Source organism: Petaurus breviceps, unplaced genomic scaffold (assembly GCF_028583685.1).
Source record: "Petaurus breviceps papuanus isolate PSGF00001 unplaced genomic scaffold, PetGlider_PUasm1.0 379, whole genome shotgun sequence".
In the NCBI taxonomy this organism is placed as follows: domain Eukaryota; kingdom Metazoa; phylum Chordata; class Mammalia; order Diprotodontia; family Petauridae; genus Petaurus; species Petaurus breviceps.
In genome coordinates, this window is record NW_027186303.1 from 1,222,823 (window position 1) to 1,247,895 (window position 25,073).

At 42.3% G+C, this 25,073-nt stretch overlaps 2 protein-coding genes across 5 annotated transcripts in view; one reads left to right on the forward strand and one right to left on the reverse strand.

The window, feature by feature from the left end:
- Positions 1–233: 233 nt before the first annotated feature.
- NFYB (nuclear transcription factor Y subunit beta) lies at positions 234–24,263 on the reverse strand. 4 transcript variants are annotated; one of them, XM_069099387.1, is made up of 9 exons: positions 24,131–24,262; positions 22,996–23,066; positions 15,884–16,004; positions 12,898–12,988; positions 11,619–11,749; positions 7,846–8,043; positions 3,584–3,665; positions 837–916; positions 234–709 (listed from the first exon to the last, which is right to left on the reverse strand). In XM_069099387.1, the coding sequence occupies exons 3-9, from the start codon at positions 15,908–15,910 to the stop codon at positions 677–679; spliced, it is 642 nt and encodes a 213-aa protein (XP_068955488.1). In that variant the 5' UTR covers positions 15,911–16,004; positions 22,996–23,066; positions 24,131–24,262; the 3' UTR covers positions 234–676. The 4 variants fall into 4 exon arrangements, with proteins under 4 accessions (XP_068955488.1, XP_068955487.1, XP_068955489.1 ...); XM_069099386.1 differs by lacking the exon at positions 22,996–23,066; XM_069099388.1 differs by lacking the exon at positions 15,884–16,004.
- A 228-nt stretch (positions 24,264–24,491) lies between these two features.
- Positions 24,492–25,073, forward strand: part of TXNRD1 (thioredoxin reductase 1) — a 164,689-nt gene continuing 164,107 nt past the window's right edge. Inside the window, exon 1 of the mRNA XM_069099376.1 lies at positions 24,492–24,763. Coding sequence (XP_068955477.1) covers position 24,763 — 1 coding nt within the window. The 5' untranslated portion in view covers positions 24,492–24,762. The remainder of the gene's footprint in view (positions 24,764–25,073) is intronic.

A 25,073-nucleotide genomic window follows, 5' to 3' on the forward strand; every position in this document is an offset into this window, starting at 1 on the left:
ATTAACATTTAGTTTTCAAAATTACACAAAAGGCCCCCAACTCCCTCCCTCCAAACATTTGTAACTACTTAAGTTGTAAATGGTTTACCAAAAAAAGAGAGAAAAAAATCTTTAAAAAAAATTAAGTTTCAATAAATATGTCAACAGCTAAAAACCTTGCTAAGGTTATCATGCAAGACATTACATAACCAAGACCAACTCAATTTTATAATAAAGGCAACTTGCATTCAAAATGAACTCTACCCTTGTATTTTATTAAAAGGGCAAACATCATGAATTAACCCAGCTGTTTACTTGAATTATACAAAAGTAACATGATTCAATATGAAAATAAGAAACTGTCTACAAATCTCCGACAGTAATAAATCGCAATATACAATGCATACAGGAGTCATACAGAGCAACAAACTCTTGTACAAAACAAAAATATTTTAATACCTTTAAAATCCAAATTTTTTTCATTGAAATCTTTCATGAAAAAAGATTCTCCAGTAGGAATTCACACCTCAATTAGTCAAGCATCAGGGAAGCTACATTACAGCTATTTAATATACAAAGAGACATTTCTCTTCCCCAAGGTGTTGTGTGTGTGTGTGTGTGTGTGTAATATCTCTGCTTCAGAACGGTCCACTTCTCTCCCATCTTTTTATATTCTCAGTTTCAACTTTTCTTAAAATCATGAGAACTGAATCTGTTGAACACCAGAAATCTAAAAAAGAGAATTAATTTTTATTTAATAATCTCCCTTCAGAGCAAGGCCTCTTTTTCGCTATATGATTTTATTCATTTTCCCCATAAAGAATCGATAAAATAAGTTTCAGAAACAGATACTATACCTGTTGATATGATGTTGTATAAACCATAACATTTTGTTGTTGGCCATCTGTGGTTATTAAACCGGCTGGTAACTGATTAGCTATAAAAGACAAAACACATTTTTGAGGAACAATTTTAAAGTTGTTTTCCTAGTCAAATTCCAAGATCCCACAGTTCAAGCTCAAAAGCCCTGGGTTTTACTTCCAATCCCGTCAATGGTTAGCTTGTGTGATCTTCAACATAGAAATGAACCCCCCATTTGAGATGCTTGATCCCTCCTTTCTTCCTATGTCAGATTAGGGGAATCCACCAACAAACACTTATTAAGTGCCTACCACATACTACATGCCAGACATTGCCAGGATCTAGGCAGAGAAAGCAGAAAATGAAATGTCCTAAAAGTGCTGACGTTCTCTCTGGGCAGACAACAAACATACAGATATGGAAATACAAAGTGCTGCCCATCCCCCCTTTAGGACAGGGACTGTTTTACTAGTGAAGGAATTTCTATGCCAAATAGGCATTTGTATTTGTTCCTAGGGGTATACCAGTGAACCTATTACTCTTAGAATCAAATACAATTGACTCCAGAGATGCTTAATCTGAGGTCTGTGAACTATTTTAAAAATATTTTGTTAACTATTTCAATATAAGTGGTTTCCTGCATAATCCTATGTATTTTATTCTATACATTTAAAAATATTAATCTGAGGAGGGTTCCAAAGGCCTCATACTTGCTACAAGATAGCAAGCAGAAAACATAACCAAAAATGTCAAGAACTCCTGCTCTAGACTTCTTTTGGGAGTGGGGGGTGGTGACGTGGCCTGGCCTGTACTTCGGCAGTAAGTCGAGATGGCTGGAGAAGACTTGAGACAGGGAGTCCCAAGCAGGAGACTGTGTAGAGAGGAGGACTTTGTACCTGGCATGTGAGAGAGAAGGGGATGGATGCCCAAGATGGTGTGGGGATGAAATCAACAGATGTAGTAGGGAGCAACTGGACCCATGGGGGAAGGAGAATGAGGAGAGGAAAAGATGCTGTGGTCGCCAACACAAAGGGCCAGAGAAGTGGCAGTACCTAGGGCAGATAGAAACAAAGAGAGGAGGAGGTGGGGCAGGGGGAAGGGGAGAGAAAGAGAGATGAGTTTTCTTTTGTTTAGAGTTTGAGATGTCCAGTTCAAAGTGATCAGTGGGCTGCTGATGTGACATAAGACTGGAGCTCAGGAGAGATATCAGGACTAGACATGTAGTTCATTAAACCCATGAGAACAGAAGAAGCTGCCAAGAGAGAAAGAGGGCCTGGGACAGAATCCTGAGGTACAGCCCACTCTCAGTAAGGGCTTAGAGGGCACATATACACATATGTGATGATCTAGAAAAGGAGGCTAAGGAGTCATCACAGGTAAGGGCGAGGACCAAGAGAGTACAGAGAAGCCCTGGGAGGAATGAGAGGACTCTGCCATGCCAAATAGTGCAAGTCAGAGGGACTCAGCCTGAAAAGATCATCACACGTGGCAATGAAAAGACTCCCCTTCTCTCTGGAGAGAATACTTTCTTTGACTAATGAGGCAGGAGGCAAGGTAGCAAGGATGAAAACAGACATTTTACAAACATTAAGGTATTAGATAAATATCAGGGCTTTTTTTCCCTCTTATTTAGCTAAGGAACTTATGATCCTACTTTGGAGGGTGGGAAGTTTTTCTCCTTAAAATTTTCTTTAATAAAAATCCCACTGCTAAGTCTTCACCCCTATTTCTGCAGGTCCAACTTGAAGGCACTGCATTCAGACTCCAAGCTTTACTCACTTCAGGATGCATAACACAACATGTGGTTGGGAAGAATTACTATGCAGCATCTTTATAACAAAGTCACCACAACACACTTTGTTAGATAGAAAAAAATGTGCCCTCAAATCACACATGATTGGCATGTTAAAACATCTCAACTCCATTTACTATGCTCAAAACTTAAGGGATAATGAAGTGAGCTTTAAATCTCCTAGTAAAGATAGATTAAGGGATTAGATTAGCCAATTAGATGAACTTTTCTTATGCCATGGGCTCATTTGGCAATCTAGTAAAGTTCTGGGCTGCTAGGTGGTACCACAGTGCATAGAGAACGGGCCTGGAGTCAGGAAGACTCATCTCCTCAAGTTAAAATCTGGCCTCAGACACTTACTAAGCTATGTGATCTTGGGCAAGTCACTTAATCTGTTTGCCTCAGGTTCCTCATCTGTACAATGAGCTGGATTTGGATGTGACAAACCATTCCAGTATCTTTGCCAAGAAAACCTCAAATGGGGTCATGGAGGGTTGGAAACAACAGAAACAAACTCAACAATGAGAAAGTCTGGTAAATCCTTCTCAGAATGTTATTAAATGTCTATTATAAAATATGTTAATATTACAAAGGAAACCAATTAATGCTGAAATACAATTAACAATTTTTTTTTAAAGTTTAAAAAACAAGTTCTTAGCCCCAGGTTAAGAACCCCTAGGTGGGGGTCTATATGACTGCCCTTCTTTCCCAGTGTCAGCATGTGAAATGCCAGGTAGCTAATGCTCAGAAAGGAATGCTCATCAACGTCCTTCTCACGGCTTCCCCAAGGACCCAGGCATACAGGATTCTGAATAAGGCCATATGAGAACATGCATTCAAAAGGATTTGGTTCCATCCAGTTGTCTAAACCAAAGCCTATTACGCTTTTCCATTGTCTCAACACCAGGATTTGGATGTCAGCCATCAGATGGAGCCCTGCAGGGGACTTACTGAAAGCTTCTTCAGTGAGCTCCTCACTCAGTCCATCTGTGGTCGTGACTGCTCCTCCAATGCCCTTCTCTCCTTTCATTGCCTGGGGAAAAGCCAAATGTAATTCAGAAAGAAAAACCCCCTTTCCAAAGGGGCTCCTCCACTGACTTCTTCCTTAAAACTGGGAACATGGCAGCTCCACCAAAAGAAACCATGTCACATTTCCTAATGACTGATTAAGTGACTAAGGCCACTGTTAACACAAGCATATAATCATTACAAGATTGTTTATACTTAATGGTTTTTCCAGTTACTTTTAAAAATGACAAAATTTTGTTTCCAAACCAGACACAGATATTCACTTTATTCAATAATCAGGAAGCTCATTACTTCATTCACTATCACCCAGAGGCTAAATGTGCACCCTATCACTCCAGCCTTAGAATGTGTTCCCTATGTCCATATGATATGCGGACCCACATCATAAAGAGAAAATTCAAGGTGTGGGTTCCCGATTCTCTCTACAGAAACAGAAAAGCTAGAAGTTTGGGCAATTACTGTGAGTTTCATTTCTCAATTAGCCAGCAGCACAGCTTGCTGCAAGTCCCAAATCCACATTCTAAATGGCAGGGTGAGTACGACATCAAGCTCTAAGGACCCTGCCAGGTGTGATGGGGGATCCTCAAGTTTTGGAGAACTGTTACATGTGGAATCCCTTTTTCTCTTTACATTTAATAACAATGACCTACTCTTGTGCCTAAGAAGTAGTGTAAAAGTCATCAGTGATTTCTAACCAAAGTAGGTCACCATAAAGTGGTACACAAAGCCAAAATGAGAGGCAGGGGGTATCTCTGCCAAGGAAGATTAATGGGTGGAGGGGGCCGGGAGTCCTGCAGAATGGGAAGGCTATAAGTAGCAGCACTTGGAGGGGAGCATGCCCTGCTGAGACTCCAATCACTGGATATGCTGGCTCCTGGCTGCTTTAGAGAAGAAGGGGCCAAAGGACTGCTACATTAGAGTATAACTAAACCTTTAGGTTTTTTCCTCTTCTTAATTTTTAAAGATTAACTCCCAGGGACAAATACTTGTAACCAAAAGCATGAAAAATTAAGCAACTTTAAACCAGAAAGCCTGCTAATGATCATTTGTCTTCTCTCCACTCCTAAGATGCCTACTACACCACATTGTGAAGGAATACGAATGCTTGTAGCTTCCAGTTCCTTCCAAGATTTTCCTTTGTTTTCTTAATTTTTTTTCTTTTTTCTTTTTTAAAGCAATTGGGGTTAAGTAACTTGCTCAAGGTTACACGGCCAGTTATTTCTGGGTGTGGTGCTGAGTATCTGAGCCCGGATTTGATCCCCAGATCATCCCGACACTGGGGCCAGTGCTCTTACTCACTGTGCTACCTGGCCGCCCCCCTTTGTTTTCTGAAGATTAATTAATTGGGCTATTTTGCAGCAAAAGTGTGTGATTCTTGGCAATTTTCACTTTTTTTTATGCATTGGTGCAACTGATCTTATTTCATTGTGGACTTGAATGTTGTTCTTTAAGCACAAGTTCTCCCTACTCTCCAAGAGCTGCTGCAATGCTTCTAACAGTCACTCAAGCGTGCTCCTCTTTAAAGGCTATAAGCTCTGCATGTACCTAGTCTTTAAAAACCACAGAATTTAAAATATAGCCAAAAAAAGAGCAATGAAACATGTATGGCATATGGTACCCGACAGACAGAACTAATATCGTGAAACCTGGTTTCATCTGGTCAAGGTCCGATGTTCTGAATCAGTAAACTGACAAAAGACATGCAGCCACCTGAACAAGCAGCCACCCAAATATGCTGTCATAAAATGAAACTTCAGTGAATTTCAGTTTGTTTATACCACTGAGGCCGGCCCAGAAAAGGTCTGGTGACTCACACAAGTTCCCACAAGCTGGGCCCATGTCGCTCCAAAGCCAGCATACTTCCATGGCCTACACTGTCACTAACCTTCTGGGTCAAAGGGCAGGTGCACATTGCTGAAGCTCTGAAAGTGTAATTATTCTGAGGAACTCTCTAAAAGGGAGGACCAACACAATGCTGCTGGAAGCATTACAGAGGCCATGCCTATTTTATCAGGGCTGCATCTTGACTGAATTTTGCTCTCTTCTATTTATCTTTGCAGATCTGACAGGCACCAAACGGATCTCAGAGTTGTTTTAATTTCCGTTTGTCTGATTCAATAAGGTTCTTTCCTTTGAGACTTGCTTATTCATATCCTTTTCATAACTTAACCCCTGGTGAACACTTTTTTAAAAGTGCATTCTTTATAAACTCTCTATATAAGACTTTTACTGAAAGTTTAATGTAAAGATTTTCCCCTTTCTTCTCCTTCCAGCTTGTTTCTCTCCTTGTCTTAGAGGCATGCAATTTTAAATTTTAATATAATTAAACATACTCTATGTAGCTGTACTCTATATAGCTAGATTAAGTCCTATTCCCTTCATCCTACAGATGAAGAAACTGGGCCCAAGGAGGCCAGGCCAAACAGGTAATTAGCATCAGAGTAGGAATTTGAACCCAGGCCTTCTGACGACAGCACCAATGCTCTTTCCAGTGTACTGTCTAAGTTACCACTTGGTCAGAATGTATGCCCCTTTTCATAGCTAAGAAAAACAGTTTTTCTTGTCCTCCAGTCCTAGGAAAGAACATGTATGTGGCATAAGAAAATTAAAGGACTAGAAAATATAATTTCTAAATTATTTAATATACTTGGAATTTGTTGTGGTAGATGATAGTATGAGATTACTGATCTATGCTCATTTTCCATCATCCTACCATTCAGTTTTCCCAACTTTTTTACTGAATAAATAACATCCAAGTGTTTGAGACTAGATTTATTCTAGACTAGGCAGTTACTGTATTGCTTTTAGCTCACTGATCTCCATTTTTTATCCAGTATCAAGAGTTTTTATAATTATTGCTTCATATTATGATTTGAGATCCTACTATAAAGGTATACAAGGTCCTTTACTATTTTCTACTCCCCCTTTATATTCTTGACCTTTTAAAAGTTCTTCTGTATCAATTTTGTAATTATTTTATCTAATTCTATAAAGCATATCCAGGAAATGTTTTGATCATGTAGCATTAAATTTACAGATTAATTTGGGAAGGATGATGACATGTTACAAAAGTATACATTATGCCAAATCTCTCAAATTATCTGGTAATTTTTTTAGTAGCATTTATTTTAAAATTGATTTTATGAATCTTATATTTTACACAAAGTAAGTTTAATTTGTAGGTACTTATGGTCATGATTTTAAATGGTATGTCCCTATCTTTTAAAAATTTCTATTGGTGGCATAGAAATACTAACACTAGGCCTTCTTTCCTCCTATGGTTCAAAGATCTCAAATTTTCTCTTTAAATATTTAGCCCTTCTAGGCATGTGATCTTTGCCTGTAAAAAGCTTTCCAAGCCATATTTCAGGTCATTTTGCTTTGTTGAACATTCAATGGTTTCTGCCATGTTGTTTTCAGCATAATTTGATTGACTGCACTCTTCTATTTAAATTTACTACCACTTTCTCCACCATGCTTTCTTGTTGCCAATTTGTCTCTTGTACCACTTTTACTAATGCAGATCTCTCACAGCAAATATGATGTCTCCTGACCAGAAGCCAGGTCTCCTCTTTCGTTTCTTCTAAAGCATTTAAAAAATCTGACTGTGTTGTCTTAGGCTAAATCCAGCTTCCTCTGTGGGATCAGCTGAAATGTGTCATCTTTTATGTTGGACATTCTCTTCAATTCTCACTCTGCCATCTTGTCAGAATCACACAAATAAATTTTCACATAGAAGATAATGTTGTAAGAGAAGAGACTACTCTCAAGGGAAAACCTGCAGTGTCCAACTCCCCTTCTGGAGTTGAAGAAATGTACCTGATCTCTGAGTCAAGCTTATTCTCGCCAGTCCAACTTTGTGTACCGTTAACAAAAACTACTCAGGGGACAAGTAACACAAAAACTCAACTTGTAAGGGAGACCATATCTAGGTTACAACTTCCCTTTCTTCCTGTCACAGCAACTAATGAAAGACCAGAGGCAGATGCCATAACTTTCCTGTTCAGTTCAAGCCTGAACAAGTGAAGGTAAGAGTAAACATCAATGAAAAGACCATGTCCAAAAAATGCTCTGTGTACTTTTGATTATGTAAATTGGACTTTTTGATATGTATAAGATAAATAGAAATGTCAAGATGGTACTGACTTTCTTTGATGGCAACATTTAAGAAACATTTTACCCACCTCTCTGAATTTCTGAAGGTAAAGCTTCAAAGGTTCCACATAACTGTCAAAACCCAAAGTTGACATTGCGAACAGAATGTCTTCTCCATTGATGGTCTTCCGCTTTTCCTGGTGACACCTTTCACTGGCTTCAGATGTGATAAAGCTGATGAATTCACTCACACACTCTTGCACACACTCCTTAGCATCCTTAGCAATCTGACAACAAGAGAAATCCAGGGTAAATCTCTGTATACATCCCTCACACTTCCTTCCCAACCTGCAAAAATAAAAGACTATGTAGTACATTGACTCATTATTCAAATTACAGCTATTGCCTATTCCCCTTCGAATGACATTTTATTAAGAACAACACAATGTGTGCTACCTGCTACTTTTAAGGCTGGAGTACAAAACACCTGAATGCAAATGGTAGGGAGTCTTAACAGTCCTATTCACAGAGACAGCTGTGAGCAGAAGACCTTACAATGACATGTCATCAACTGCTCCTCTAGGAGGTGCCTCTAAAGAGGCAAAAGAGTCCCACTTATTTTAGGAGCAGAACCATCCTGTCATGTAACCTATAATTAAAAAAGCTGGGCTCTGGAATCTAAAATCTCTTTTAAAAAAACTAAATCTCTTTTTTGCCAGTTTTATGAGAAATAGAGACTGAAATTTGAATTCACTGACATTTATGGTAAAATTACCTCCTATGATATTACTGAATTCACATTTTGGTCAGTGTTAATGATAATCTAGAGAAATTCATCTATCTAGAGAGGAGTTTAATGTGAGGTTTGTGAACGTGGGGAAAAAATTACTTTTATTTTCACTGACCTCCAACTGAAATTTCACATTATTTCCTTTAATTTAAGGTCACAACAATACCCAAAGGGCTTATAAAACTGTGTATAGTCTGTATTCCAAAAAGATAAAGAAGCAAGAAGGAAAAAGACCCACATGTACAAAAGTACTTCGAGCAGCTCTTTTAGTGATGGCAAAGAATTGGAAATCGAGCCTCAACTGGGGATTGGCTGAACAAGCTGGTATATGATTGTGATGAAATACTATTGTGCTGTAAGAAATGATGAGCAGATGCTCTCAGAAAAACCTGGAAAGACTTACACAAACTGATACAAAGCAAAGTGAACAGAACCAGAAGAACACAGTTTATAATTCACAGCAATATCGTAGGATGATAACTGTGAATGCCTTAGCTATTCTCAGCAATACAATGAGCCAAGACAAGTCTGAAGACTTCTGATGAAAAATGCTCTCCATCCCCAGAGAAAGAACTGATGGAGTCTGAATGTAGATCAAAGCATAATTTTTTTTAACAGTTTAAAAAAAAATTTCCAATTACATGTAAAGACCATTTTAAACATTCATTTTGAGTTCCAAATTTTCTTCCTCCCCTCCCTAAAATGGTAGGGAATTTCATATAGGTTATAAATGTGCAATCAGAAACATACTTTTTTTTATTAAACTTTATTCTTCTTGAGATTCTTTTGGTTTGTATTTTTTTTCTCAACATGACTAATACAGAAATATGTTTTGCATGACTGCATATGTACAACTTGTATCCAAATTGCTTGCTTTCTCAATGAGGGGGTAGGGGAGGGAAAGAGAATTTAGAACTCAAGATCTTAAAAAACAAATGTTAATTGTTTTCACACGTAGTTAGGAAAGAATAAAACATTAATTTTTTTTAAAGAAGAATGTAGATCACCAAGATTACACTGAGAAAGGGTTCACTGGTTTGAAGGTCAAAGAGCCTACAACACTAAAAAGTTGAGAATTCTTGTTTTGGAGTCAGAAGGGCATCAGAGGTCATTTATAGTCTGATACATGAGCATGCTGATCCAGAATGAGCTTAAGTGGTTTTACCCAGAGTCACACAAGTAATAGCCACCAGGAGTAGGATTTGAACCCAGGTCCTCTGACTTTAGGGCCAGCGAACTCTAGTTCCTCTGCACTGATCCTCTGTTGGCTGCCCAGCTCAAGGAAAACATCTCCGAGTATAAATACAGAGGCATGGTAGATATAGGGTTTTGGAATTTAAAGCACAACCAAAACAAAATGGGATGCTCTGCTTTTCCCACCGTATACATACACATGCTAGTTTAAAAAAACCCATCCCAAACCACACAAGGAAAAGAGCTGGTGCCATCTCATGACCTATTTAAAACTGGGTTTTTCTCTCTTTTCAGGGCTCACCAAGTGACTGAAGGATACACTTTAAGAGAACACAATTTTCTGAGTGGATCAGGGGTAACAAGAGGCAAGCTGGCGACTGGAAACAGATAAGCTGAACTTGATGAGATTCTCCCAGGAAGCCCTGGGCTCTGCTATGGGCAGCACTGCTCGTGGGTCCTCACCTGGCTTGGCTCTGAATGGTGGAGGGTGGTCCTCCATGAAGATCGCAGACACATACCAATCTGGCCACAAATGACAACCACTCTTACCCACACACAGCTTTTTCAAGTGTACACTTCTACAGATGACTGAGAGCTTCTCTTTAATAAAGTAAATAAGCGTTGCATAAGCACAGAATTGGCAAAAGAAAATTCCTGGAAAAATGGGGGTTTGGAAAGCAAACCACCAAACCAAAGACTGGAACCACCTGAGTTTCCCTCCCACTAAATGTAACATAACCAAGTCTATTCAAAACTGCCTGGGCTGCTCCAGCTCCTAAAAGCAGCTGAGCACTTGTCTAAGATGGCTGTAGTTGTAGCCAGCAGGTCTCCAGTTATCCCCAAGGAGTTTTCTTTAAGCATAAGACAGATATTTTCTTTCAATCAGGACCTGCAACCACAGGCTTCATGCTCCCCGCCCCCCCCCCCCTTTTTGCTTTTTGGATGGGGGAAAGTAGGGCAATTGGGGTTAAGTGACTTGCCCAAGGTCACACAGCTAGTAAGTGTTAAGTGTCTAAGGCCGGATTTGAACTCAGGTCCTCCTGACTCTAGGGCCAGTGCTGTATTCACTGTACCTCCTAGCTACCCCCCATGCTCCCTTTTCAATCAGGACACATTCTTTGAAATTTATTAATTTCACACAAAAGCAACAGAACAAAATTACTGAGTCATACTCTGGCAACTGTATGAAAAAAATATATGTAGTCAGAATTGTGCGTAGCTACTACTGGGAGTTCAGGGAGGCAAGCTTTTTGAGAAAGAAAAGCCAGTTCAAAGACATCTTACCCACTCTCAATGAGCAAGGTGTGTCTCAAAGTTTAGTCTTTCAAAATCAGAAGCAGATCATCCCATTCTATACTACAGTCTCCCAAACAGACTCAAAACTGTGTCACTGATGTCATGACACACTCACTGTACTTGAGGTGCTAAAATTGTATCAGGCCTTTACATTTTCCTAGCAACTCACTTATTTTTTAGAATACTTTTTAATATTGGGGGGGGCAATTGGGGTTAAGTGACTTGCCCAAGGTCACATGCTAGTTTTTGTGTTAAGTGTCTAAAGCTGGATTTGAACTCAGGTCCTCCTGATTCCAGGGCTTGGTGCTCTATTCACTGTGCCACCTAGCGGCCCTAGAATACTTTTTATTTCAAAAAAGAACTTTACTGGGTTTAAAAAAAAATCTTTTCCCAATACTTGAACCAAAAGCATTTAAGGAAAAACAGAAAAACAGAATAAAATTAAAAGAATATAGTATACTGTTTCACAGAGACCAAGTAAGCCTAGCTTTAAAAGCCTGTTTTGTTCCACATAGGGCTGAGTAACTGAACAAATAAGCTGAAGCTCTGAGGAGGCACAGCCAGATGCTCTGCCTCACTTACCTTCCCTGTCTGAGGTATGGCATTCTTCATTATCCTTGCAACATTGGCGATGGGAAGATAGATGTCTTGTTCTCGAAAGCTCTCTTTGGAACCATTCGTGTCTTCGTGATCATTCATGCTGTCTTCTGTATCTAAAAAATAAAATTATTTAGAGCCAAAGGTCATTTCAGTGTCTGATACAATAGAAAAAAAAGAGTCTTTGAAGGGTTTCAATAATAAAGTTAGGAATTTTGGTGGGTTAGTTCTTGACCCTTGGGACAGAGCTAAAGATAAGTAACCATTCATTCCATTTCCTTAGCCTCACAAAATTCATGCCACTTTCTTTCCCTAGAATCCCTGCCTCCCTCCGCTGCCATCTCTGCCTATTCAAAGTCCAGCTGCCCTTCCAAACCCAGCTTGAGCATCAAGCACCCTAGTGCCACACTCCCTCTTCATACCAAGTGGCAGCAATCTCTCTCTCAACTCTGAGCTGCCATCGTGCCTACCGACCAAACCATTTCTGGAGTGGAGAGAATAATATTTGCATTGTCTACCTCACTAGGTTGTCATGAGGCAAGTGCTTTGTGAATTGCCAAGTGCTGTATAAAGCTGAGTTCTCATTATTACTTCCTTGGACCTTGTCCCTTTCCCCTCTTCAACTGTAAGAATGCTGCAGCACCTTGCCTCCTGCCTTTATGTATCCATTCAGTGCATATTTTTGGAAAGGATCAGTTAGCTAATATCACATACAAATGATTCCATCACAAGAGAACTTGGACATTAAAACTAACAGATTAGGGGCTTACAGGTTTGTCTAAGGTCAGATACCAGATTTAACATAAAGATGTTAGGACAATGGGCTGAGATGTCACTGATTCAGTCTTCTTTTCTTTTCTCAAAGTACCACCTTTATCTGGGGGCTGAGTATGAATTTTAAAATAATAAGATTATCAACAATTTTCTTTTTTTCAAAGAAGACACAAGTCAGAAAGGAAGGGTATTTTAGTGGGTTTTGAGTTTTCTCCAGTAATAGATAAGCTTGTTGGTGGAACTGTTTGATCATCTTTGTATCCCCAGTATTTAGCACATAGTAGGTACTTAATTTTAACTAAATAGAGGAAACTTTATAAGCGCTACTCAGGCTTTTAAGAGCCTGTTCCAAACACCACACAGGTAGCTGCCAGATATCCCTGGGTTTTATTAACTAGAAAGGAATAAAGAAAAAGCAAGGAAGAAGAGAGAGGACAACATCAATGTTAATGAAATGGAGTTTACACTTTTTAACCAGCAGTTTTCTTACCATCATGAGGTTGTATCACATAGTGGCTGCTACCAATGTAGTCTGAAATTCCTAATTGCGATGCATCTGTGGTCGAACTATCTCCATCCATCTATTTGAAAAAAGCAGCAACAAAAAGCCCTTTCAATACTCTACATAAGGAGAGATTACCTTCCAAAGTACAAGGTGGGTGGCAGTGCTCTGAAACTGTCAGGGGAGTGGTCAACTGAACATGTTCACAGCTTTAAGCCTAACTAAACAGAAATATTGATGGTTTTCCACTGGGAGGCCTTTTATTGATTTCCTTATCACTAGAGACTTCCTGATCCTGAAAAGTAAATGATAGGAATGAGATGGAGAGAAAAAGTGACTTCTTTCCTCTGAATAACCTGTGTCCCCTAGTACTGCTATATCTGCCCCCCCCTTCAATACCCCTCTAATCATATATGCTAGTAGGTACTTCTGAGCAGCTAAGTGGTAACCTTGAGTAAGAGCTCTGTGCCTGGAGTCAGGACAACCTAGGTTCAAATCCAGCCTCAGGCACTTAGTAGCAGCTGTGTGACCCTGGGCAAGTCTATCTGCCTCAGTTTCCTCATTTATAAAATAAGGATAATAATAGCAGTTGTGAGGATCAAATGAGTTATCTATAAAGCGCTTAGGACAGTGCCTGGCACAGGCATACAATAGGAGCTTAATAAATACTCGTTCCTTTTCCTGCTGCCTCCTCTTCCCCTCCCCCTGCCCCTGGTACCTTTTATACTTAAGACAAAATGGTTCCCTTTGTGCAGATAGCCCCCCATGCCCTCAAAGACTCACAAGTACTACTATAGACAAACATTCTCAGCAGATTTCTGCCACTTGGATCTAACGCTGTCAATAGATCATTTTAGTCAAAATCAAACTTTTGATTTCTTTCCTGGGGATGCCACCTGACATGATTAGCAGCTGAGCAGAAATTTAGTGAAAGACAGAATACCAATATCTAAAGTTTCACTCAGTAATAAATGAAGGCTACAGAAACAAGGCTTTGGGAACCATTAAGAGGCTGTCTGCATTTTGCAAAGGGTCTTCTAGATCAGCATAGCCTTGGGGTGGCTAGGTGGCTGGCCCCGGAGTCAGGAGGACTTGGGTTCAGATCCGACCTCAGACACTTAACACACACACACAAAACTAAACCTAGCAGTGTAACCTTGGGCAAGTTACTTAACCCCAACTCCCTCCAAAAGCAAAAAAAAAAAAAAAAAGATCAGCATAGCCTAGCTGTAAATTTCTTGAGAGCAAGAACAATGTCTGATTTGGCTTTGTGTTTCCTCCAGAACCTTGTAAAGAATCAATGTTTATTGAAGGAATCAAGAGGATGCATCAGGTGCTTGGAAAAGGGACAAGGTTATGGAAAAATGCTTCAGAGGTGAGCTCTGTCTCCCAGGGATCACTGCACATTTTATTGCCTTCTATTTCCTGATCAAAAGCGATTTTCTCCTGGGAAGCAAGGGCTAACAGAATTAAGGACCAGAAAATAGACTATTTGTAGAGATTACAAGAAACTGAATTACTTAGCTATTTCCACTCTACCTTTAAATACTGCTCAACCCTATGATCAGTACCTCTCAAATAGACATTTAGTTGAGCAGTATGATTCCACAGAAAAAACTACCATCAAGAAAACTGGCAGAAACCTTTCAAAGTTAACTAATTCAAGCCCATCATTTTACAGATGAGGAAAGTGAGTCTCAGAAGAGTTAAGTGACTTGCTTCAGGCTATACAAGTGGTACAAGAGAAAGAATTCAAACCCAGTACTCATTCAAAACAACACTTTCTGTAGTTTAAAACAAACCCCCAAAATAACCAGAAAAAAAAACCCACCTCATAGCCTAGAAGGAAAAAAATGACTGCTATAAAGATAAATCTACTAAAAAGAGAAAAAGCCTCTCTAATTTGGTTTTTGGCTAACTTGAGTCAGAAAGCAGAGATTTCTTGGTCTTGTACAAGGGAGGATGAGAGCCCCCTAAATTTACTGACAAGGGACACCTTTAGCATAAGTCAACAGACACATGTTGTCTGCCGTAGCTACAGCATTTTAGCAAGAATCCTACCAACACCTTGGTACCTTAATTGCTCGGCTGTTTAAAATAATATTAACAATAACAATATCTACTACACTGGGTCACTACAATGATTAATGAAAAAGCCTGGGCAACACTTTCACCTTATTAAAAGGCACTTTTGAAAAGTCAGGCAAATCACTAGTGGTTCAAATCTAACTCTTTCCTTGGTACCTTTGGGGCCCTAAACACATCACTTAATTGTCAAAGGATCAAAGAATCACAGATTTGCAGCTGAAAAGGGACCTTAAGAATTCTTCAGTTAGTCTAATACTTTCATTTTACAAATGAGGAAACGGAGGCCCAGAAAGATAAACTAATTTGCCCACAGTCATACCAGTGATAAGTGGCAGGACCAGGATTTGAGTCCAGGCCTTGATTCCCAAGCCAGTCCTCTTTGCAGTTTCCTTATCCTTAGCCTTCCAATTTCTTTACCAGAAAAATCATCATGGTGAAATGACAGAAAAGTCAAAACCCTTTGGGACTAAAGTATTAATGCTTTTGAACATGTCTAACAAACACACACAAAGAGACAAACACCCAATAACAATATGATACACATTGATACACATTTAAAAGCTATGGGTATCAGAACCCTAAAATGGTTTTACTGGAGTATTCTAAGAAATGATGGTCCTTTTTTCATATTCCCCTGTATTTCATTAAATACAGATTCTTTAAAGAAATGTTAAGAGATTCTGGTACTTTATTGACGCCTTCCAAAGGCTTGAAATACAAAAATACAATGATTTTATTATTTCAATTATTTGCTAAATATGTGGCCTGGGTTTCAGGACCATATCAATAACCAAGGCTGACACCATCTCCTTCATTAACTCCAAATGTAATGTAACCCTGCTAATTCCAAATGCTTGATGGAAGATATAATCAAAAACAAACTGACCTTTAACACAGGCATAAATGAGCTCATCTGTGATCTACACAAGTGACTGGAACAATCTTCTAGGTGTTCCTAGCAGGAAATGCTGCAGCTGGCAGCTCACTTAGAGGAATAAAAGGCAAACCTGCAGGTATGCAGCAGAGTAAATAATTACTTCATACAATATAAAAAGAAAGTAAAACTCTTCTAGTTCTAGGAGGCTTTCTTGAACAAGAAGCTGCCCAAGTACCCCCCCTTAGGCTCCATGGGGCGTGCCTTCCAGCTGCCCTGAGTGATTCCTTTCATCGCTAATAAATCCATCCACAGGTACATTAAAGGTGGAACTCCTCGAGTGTCTCAAAGATTTTTTTTCCAGGATCTGAAATTAGCATTTTAAATTGGAAACACACTTTACAAATTTTTAGTTATTCCTTGGAATTATTTTACAATACACACCTTAATCATTGCTATTTCTCTTTAGAAAAACCTCATCCAAAAGGCCCCCATCCTCATACAGCTTCAAAGATCCCACTGGTAAAGTCAGAACTGGGACTCAGTGACCTTTCTTGGTTTTATTGTTTATCCGCAACTACCACTGGAATGTGCCAATGCCTGGCAGGGTGGCTGCACCCCCAGAGTCTAGCACTGTGCCTGGCATCCAGCAGGCACTGAAGACGTACAAACTGAACAGAATCTTCGAGGCAACACTGAAAAGTGTCATTACACCTTCCAGTATCAAATGTGAGCTTAAAGGTCAAGATTACTCCTTGTACCAGCTCATAACTTAAGGGAAAATTAAGCTATCAGAAAAACCTTCTTTAATTGCTTAATCTATCTATTCTTTCTACAGTCATTAACTGTTTATTCAAAGCTCACTAAAACTATTTAAGAAATGTCACTTATGGACATTAGAGGTTTGAAATGTAAACAGTTGTAAAAGATAAAAAGCCTTATAGATAATAATAGAAGATACATGCTGCAAATGGTAGAATAAAACATTAATATGAGAAATAACATTAGGGATTGTGCTGGGTCTAGAGCCTTAAGCCTTACATCTTCATAAAAAATATCTTCTGATTCTCATTTACTTCATCATCTCCCCAGCCCAGCAGTCTATATTCTTTGAGAAGGGCATAGACTCTTATTACAACAGGGATTTGGGGCCCTTTCTGGGTCAGGGACCCCTTCTCAGAATAAGGTTTTTAATTGCATGGGATTATAAAGGAAACTGATTACAGTTACCAACATTTTTTTAAAGTGCACAGATGCCAAGTGAGGAAGGTGAGAAAGTTAGCTCCAAGAGCTCCATCATCTCCTCCTCTGGACTGCTGACACACTGCTTTGCTCATAGTAGACGCCTAACAAAAATGTGTCATATTACTCAGGGAATGATCAGCTAAAAATCTGAAGTTAATGGAAAGATAATTCGTATAGATCTATGACTTTTAAAAATGTACCAAACAGGTTGTGTTGAATCTTACTCAAATCAATTTAAATCACTAGATCTTATTCAAGTTTTCATTCTAATAAATGTTTTTTTTTTCTTAAAAACATTCCTTGAAATAAACAGATCATAAGCTGAGGCTGGGAAGTCTCTTTAGTTTTGTGATCTATTATAGAAATAATTTCTTTGGGGACATTTCCTTCTAGACTGTGGGGTAGCTTAATCCCTTGCTCAGTTGGCTCTCTCCCCTTTAGATGGAATATGGAAAACACGTTGAATACTATGACATGTTCCATTTTGTCCTCATTCATCCATCACTTGCTCCGACATTTCTCCTCTCATCCTTCCCTCCAATCAAGGAAGAAGAGTTCTCTTATCCTGCCCACCTACAGGACAGTAGCACCTCTTCTCTTTCAGGGTCTCAGCCCCACAATAACCTGCCCTTTCTATTTTCTTAATAATAGCTGAGATTCCTATAGCTCTTTAGACTTTGCAAAATTCTCTCTTAAGGCTCCATTCTTTCTTCCTTCAAATGTGTGATTTTAGTGGGAAGACCACTGATCTCAGAGGCAGACAACCTGTGAAGGTCAGACCTAATTAACACTGACCACAAGCAAGAAAGTCACTTCACTGCTGAATTCCTCAAATTACTCATCAGTAAAATGGAGATATGAATTTTGGGTTGTTTGAAGGATAGCACTTGGTAAAAAACAAAACAAAACTTCAAGTGATGGAAGAACATAAATTGTTTCTTTTTTCTAAACAAGTTCTGCTGTTCTAATAACTCCTTCCTGTCCCCTGACATATAAGAGCTCACTCCCTGCCCCACTTCCAACCTCATCAGGACACAAAATGAGGCAGTGAATCCTGGCTTAATCTAGTAGACAACGGCCACAGTGCTCATTCTTGAGGCCTTCTACAAAACCTCCCTGGCTGGTCACGAGGCTGCCCCTTTCTTTCTCCTGTCTCCCTGGCTGGCACCTTTCTTGTTTGTCCCTAAATGAGGCCATTCCTTCCCTGGTTCCCTTTTCACCTTGACCTTCCTTGGTGAACTCATCCAATTTCATGGCCTCAATAATACTAAATCTAGAATTCCCTCCACCAGTCTAATAAAATGATCATCACTGCAAATTCAACAATCCCAAATTGAATTTATCTTCCCTAACAAGTGAGCTGCACAAGAGATAGTCTTCTCCTTCAATCTCTGTCTTGACATCAAGCTTTTCTGTGTGTGTCCTTTGAAATTTCTCTTGGTTTCAAGGGAGGATTCAACTGGAAGAGTGATCAAACAAGTGGGATGTACAAACACAAAGCATGCCAAAGACATGTTTTCAGCTTTTCCTCTTCAAGTCCTTTGAATCACATCAATGTCACCCTGTATCACTGTGGCCAAGATTATTTCAGTGTTCTAGCTGGTCTCACAGCTTCTAGTCACTTCCTCCTCCAATCCATCTTACTTATTGCTGAGAAGCACCTTCCTAGAACTACTCATCATGTCACTTCCTGGTTCTCAAGAGACTTCAGCAGCCCCTCTATTGCTCTCCTCTGCACCTCACCATGTGCCCCCACCCTAGCCAGCCATCATCATCTCCCAACATTCCCCATTCCAGAGATGTGAGGAAGATCTACTGACACCCTTCTCCCCCAAACAAAACACTGCCTCCTTCCCTACCTTTGTTTACAGCTTCACGATAACCTGGTTAAGTAGGTTTAGGCTTAAGCTTTGTACTAGACTGGGGGGTCAGGGAGTTGACAGTGCTGTTAAATGTGGAAGTGTGAATTGGAACCCAGATCTCACCCTCCTGTCTGCTGCAACTCTGAGCCTCTAGCTAGCAAATACTTGTATGGATTTACGTGAAAAAAAAATTTTTAGGAACTAACGTTATCTTCATAAACAACTATAGGAATCATGAGCTCAAGAGTAGCTGGGTCTCAAGCCAGATATGAACCAAAGTTTCTCCAGCATCTATTAATAACAAAAAGCATGAATCCATGTTAAGGATGGACATTATTTTTGTTTTCTGCTCTTCCTCAAATGTGCCGCATGTTGAGAATGGTACCAATGCTCAGATCAGTACTCAAATGTTTGCTGAATAAAGACACTTTTAGAAAAAAGACACCCAGGGCGGCTAGGTGGCACAGTGAGTAAAGCGGCGGCACCAGAGTCAGGAGGACCCGAGTTCGGTTCCGTCCTCAGACACTTAACACTCACACACACACACACACACACACACACACACACACAAAAACTAGCCGTGTAACCTTGAGCAAGTTACTTAACCCCAATTGCCCTCCAAAAGGAAAAAAAAAAGACACCCATAAAGTTGTACTGTTGTGCCAACAAACCTCTGGATTTTCTCCTTGTGCCCACTGGAGACAAAGGGCAGGGAGTGAGAGAGCCATGACACAAAGTCATAAGGGAACCTGGGACCTGGGGCAGCAGAAAGATAACCAGTCTGGGAGGTAAGATACATTCCCTTCACTTCTCTGGGCCTCAGTTTCCTCAAATGAAAAATGAGGTGGTTGGTGTAACTTTCTCTTAGGCCCTTTCCATCTCTTAAGAGTTTACTTAGACTGCAGCTGTTTACAAACACTGAAGAAGACATCAATGCTTCAATCCTTTCAGGTGAGACTCAGTGCAAGCAAGCTTAAAAAGGAAAAACTTTTTTTTTAACCTCAGAATGTGAAGATTTGAAGTTAGATAAACTCTTATAAATGAGATTATGTTGCTCAAAGAATAAAACAAAATAACAGAAAAGAAAATTAAGCTTATGATTTAAAAGTAACACTTTACTGTACTATGGACAGAAGTGATCTCACCAGCCCCTTGATCTTAGCACAAATAGAAGAAAGATTAGAATTAGAACTGGATCTTCTCCATTTTTCACTCCCACTTCAAATGTAAAACTAGCTGCACACTCCTTTCTCTCCAATACACAAAGATCCCACCTACATCTCTTACTGTAATATAGAATTCTTCAGTCTTTTTTTTTTTTTAGGATGCATTTGTCAAAGAAGCAAAAAGCAGACAATTTTTCTCTTACCAAATGCTCTAACAAAGGGCTAGACAGCAACGAATGGCATTCTGAAATGTGCTACACAGGCAGAGGTAATTTCCTAATTGCTTATAGAGTAATGTCCTTTTCTTACCTAATTGACCAGGAAAGATGGTCCCCCTGACCTCCCTCCCCCAACTTCCCTGGGCAGAACACAATGCTACTTCGTCTGCTTGCCAAAACATTCCCAGAATAAAGGCCTTAAAACAAGTGGAAAGGGCTTTAAATTTAAAATCAAAAGACTTGGGTTCAAATTATGGCTGACTCTACTGGATACCTTATGATCTTAGGCAAGTCACTTCACTTCTTCCAGGCCTGTTTCCTCCACTGTAAAATGTGGGGGCTGGATCTGATGACCCTTTTCTTTTGATACTTGAACAAAAAAGCCAAACACCACCAAATTCTCCTGCCTCATTAATTCACACACACACACACACACACACACACACACACGCACGCGCGCGCGCGCGCGCGCGCGCGCGAGGGAGCACCTGCCCTGGCATCAGGAAGAACTAAGTTCAAATTTGGCCTCAGACAATTAACACAAAACTAGCCGTGTGACCTTAGGCAAGTCACTTCACCCCAAACTGCTCTACCTTCCCCCCTCCAAAAAGCAATTACCCCCCAAAAACCAAAAAACCACACACACAATATATATACATTTTTGTGCAACCATACTTTGTCCTTTTATAAAAAGGAAGCTATGAGTTCTATATAAGGCTTAAAGGAATTCACACATCTGTTTAATGTTTGAAGAAATGCAAATTTTTATCTAAGAAAAGCACTAACCTAGCAGCCTTCCTTGGCACCAACCACTAGGATTTTGCAACAAGATAATCCTTAAATTAAGGTACAAGGGCTACAGGGAAGGCATAACTGCCTCTTACAGCAGTGGGATCAAAGTTTCAGCACCATGACTCCTTGATGATTGTTACTTTCCACATTAAGATGCTGATCATACAACAGTGTCAATGGGCTAGACTTTGAACAGCATTTGCATTTTGAAAATTTCTGGGAATCTTTATTGTCTGCTGGGCTTCTAGGTCTGCCCCTCTTCCCATTTTTCTTTTAAAAGGTCAGATGTTGCTGAACCCTTTCCCAGCAACTGGTTTTTATTCCAACAATACTGTATTTGAAAGTACCATTTGTAGATACTAGGAAATGCTCCGTTCTCTCCCACCCAGAGCCTCAACTAAAAGTCTACTTCTTTGCCAAAGTCCACCTCGAAAACCTTTCACATTCTGGGGACCATAACAGGGGACCCACATCCAGAATTTCCTCTTCATAGCAAGAGGAAAGGGCCAGGGGTTCCAACCAAGATATAAAAGCACACGTGTATATATGGCCACGAATGAATCGCTCCCATACTCTGCCCTTGAGAAGAATTTTAGGAGTGGTAGAGGCAATCCCTGCCAGGCCCAGATATAGGCCAGCACCTGGAGGGCTGGACAGTAGTAAGAGCTAAAGCAAAGTAACTGAAAGATGGGGGGGGGAGATATGGAGGATGAGAGGGAAACTCCTGACTGCATGGACCACCAACCACTGGGCTCATCCTTTCAAGCCCTCTCTCCTAAACCACTACTCACCTTGGAGGTTTCACTTTCCTGTGCCCTCTATCCAAGGCCTCTCTCTCCCCTTTCTTTAGCACTCTAGGTTTGGGGAGAAGGTAAGAGCTCTCCTGCTTCCCCCTTACACAGCAGGGCTGTCCAATGCCAGAAGAGCAGGGTTTGGGGAAATCCAACTTCTAAGCACAAGCACTTTTGTCAAGAGACCTCTTTGGCCTCCATTTCTTCTCTGTAAAATGGGGTGGGGGTGGGCCTCTATAAATCCTATGTCCCCCAATCTCTCCCAGTGCATTTCCATCCCCAGCTGCCCTCAGTGACCACATCCTAAACACTAAGAGTACTCTGCACATATTAAGGCATCCAATAAATGCTTGTTAGATTGACTGAGGGAGGCAGAGAAGGCAGTGCAGGCCTCTACCATCACCCTCCAAAAAGACTCATCCTTTTAACCCCGATTTCTCATCAAGTGTTCTTAACCTAAGTCTATTAAGGCCTATGGACTTCTCAGAATAATGTGTTTAAAGGTGTAAATTGAAATACACAGGATTATTACAAAGAAAACCAATTATCCTGAAATACCTAATCAATTCCAGACTTCCAGGTTAACAGCACCTAATCAGAACTCACTCTCAGCACAGGGCTAAGACAAGGAAAGGAAGCATCCTGAACATAACTAGGAAGAGAAGGGAGTCATGCTCCCCAAAGCAGAGCACTCCTGTTCTTGATCCTCCCTCTCCTAAAGTACTCTACCCCCTCCACCCCTCCATCCTCACTTCCTCTGGCAGTCTGGTGAAGCTTATGGATCTCTTCTCCGAATGCCACAACTAGAAAAGCACAAAATAAAAACCACAGACTACAAAGGAAACCAATTATGTAATTTTTTTCCATCTAAATTCACTGATTCTTGAAATCTAGGGGGTCCATGAACCCCAGGTTTCTGGAAAGCCAAGAAATCGGGAATGCCCTGCACACAGTGGCCCCATCAATGGCTTGACAGTGTGTGAGGGACTGCTCCCTCTGGCCAGCACCCTAATCTCACCAAACCAGAAGGCTCAATGCCCTGAAACTTACCCAAACACCCTAGAAAGCTGACAAAGGGGTGCTCTGCAAACCGGAGGCACTGGAGGACTTGCCGGACTGGACTGGAGACGGGTTGAGAAAAGGAGAGAAAGGTTTTCTCTCCCCCCCCCCCCCAGTATTCTGCGCTACCCGAACCTACCCCTCACCCAAGAAAGTGTCGAAGAAGAGATCCCGGGGAGGGGGCAAAATCGGGTAGGGGGCGGACAGGGGAAAAAGCTCATAACACTTACGACCCCCACAAAAAATATTCTGAGCTACCCAAACCTACCCCTCACCTAAGAAGGTGTCAAAGAAGAGGGGGGGAGCGGGCACATCCAGGGAGGGGGAGAGCGGGGGAAGGGGCTTACAACACTTACGACCCCTTCCCAATATTCTGCACTACCCAAACCTACCCTCACCCAATAAAGTGTCAGTACTAGTGGTGAAGGGCGAGCGGGCACATCCGGGGAGGGGGCTCACAACACTTACGACCCCCCCCAATATTCTGAGCTACCCAAACCTACACTCACCCTAGGTGTCAAAGAAGAGTCCCGGGGGGAGGGGGCGGGCGGGGGAAGGGACGCACAACACTCACGACCCCCGCCCTCCATGACAACAAGCCAGGGCTTCCAGGCCCCCGCCGGCACAGTGCCAAGGTTGGGGACCCAGATGCAAGCGGGCTGGGCGGTGGGCGAGGACGAGGCGGGTAGAGGGGGGCGTGTGGGGATGAAGGAAAGGCAGGACCCGCCAAAGCCCCCCTCCCACCCCCGGGGGCCTCGGGGAGGGGGCGGCGCAGTTCCCGGAGCCCTACCGTAGAGGCCGGGGGCTCCGGCCCCCTCCCACCAGAACGGCCGCGGTACCCCTCCCCCCGTTCCCCCCCCCTTAACCCCCGCGAAAACAAAGCGACCCCCCCCCCCCCGCGGGCCCGGGCGCCACGGGGGGCCGGCTCCCCGTTGGGCGGGGGACGGGAGGCCGGCCCGCGCCCCCTCCCCCCGGGCCGCCAGGCCCCGCCAGGCCCCGGCGCCCGGGCCCGGCCGGCACAAAGGGCAGCCCGGGCGCTGTGAGGGGCCCGCGGCGGGCGGACAGCTCATTCGAGCGGCGGCGGAGTGGCTCGAGCCGCGATCATTGGCCGAAGGCAGGCACCAACCTCCGCTGCAGCCCTGGTTGGCTCCCGTCTCCAATCGGCTGTTTGGTTGGACGGAAAATGGCTGCGAAGGAACCAGTCCCAGCGCGGAGCCCCGCTTCCAGGGCCCGGCCTCCCCTCCCGCCGCCGTCGCGCCGCCGCGCCGCCGCCGCCGCCGCCGCCGCCTCCGCCGCGCCCGCGCCCGCGCTCTTCCCGGGGCTCGGCCACCCACCCTCCGCGCGCGCGGGCGCGAGGCCGCGGGGGCGCGCGTGAGGCCCACAGCAGGCCCCGCCCCCTGCCCGGCCGGGGTTGCGCGCGCCGCCGCGCCCGAGCCCGAATCCGAGCCTGAGCCGATCCTCCCCCCGCCCCCGGCCAGCCTGACGCTGCCTGCGGAAGGATGCCTCCAAAGCGGCCGCGGGAGAGCCGGGGAGCTTCAGAGCGCTCGGAGGAGGAAAGCTCGTGAGCGTGGAGCCTCTCCTCGCTCCCTTCGTTCTACCCGACTGATGAAAGCGCAGGACCGCCCGGGCTTCCGTTCCATCCGCGCTGTGTAATCGCTTTACAAAGAGCAGTTAGGAGAGGCTCCTGCTGCTGTAACCCCCGTTGTACTGTCGGGGAAACCGGGCAGAGTCAAGGGACTTGTCCAAGCTCGCACAGCTAGTAAGTATTTGAAGCCAGTTCTGAAATTAGGTCTTCAGTGTCTTTACATTCTGACTCTTACCTTTCGTTAAACCCTCCCCGAAAGACCTTGGGGGCCTCGAGACTTTTATTTATTTTTTAGAACGTAGTACGTGTGTAATGAACGCGTCCATCTCCCGCCTCCCGAACTTTGTCCAGGCCGTGTACCGCGCCCCCCCCCCCCCCCCCCCCCCCCCCCCCCCTCCTCTTTCCTTTTCACCACCCTCTCCCCTCTCCCATCTATCCCACCTACCTCCCCCCGCTCCCTCTTTTCCTCTCTTCTTTATTCTCT

What these genes read in the sequence shown, in the direction of transcription:
- NFYB (XM_069099386.1), bottom strand. Translation starts at nt 15,910, where the DNA reads ATGAGCTCATTTATGCCTGTGTTAAAG. An exon ending in CCATACCTCAGACAGGGAAG is followed by an intron (nt 8,044 to 11,618) that starts GTAAGTGAGGCA and finishes TCTTGTTGTCAG; the next exon opens with ATTGCTAAGGATGCTAAGGA. An exon ending in ACCTTCAGAAATTCAGAGAG is followed by an intron (nt 3,666 to 7,845) that starts GTGGGTAAAATG and finishes GCTTTTCCCCAG; the next exon opens with GCAATGAAAGGAGAGAAGGG.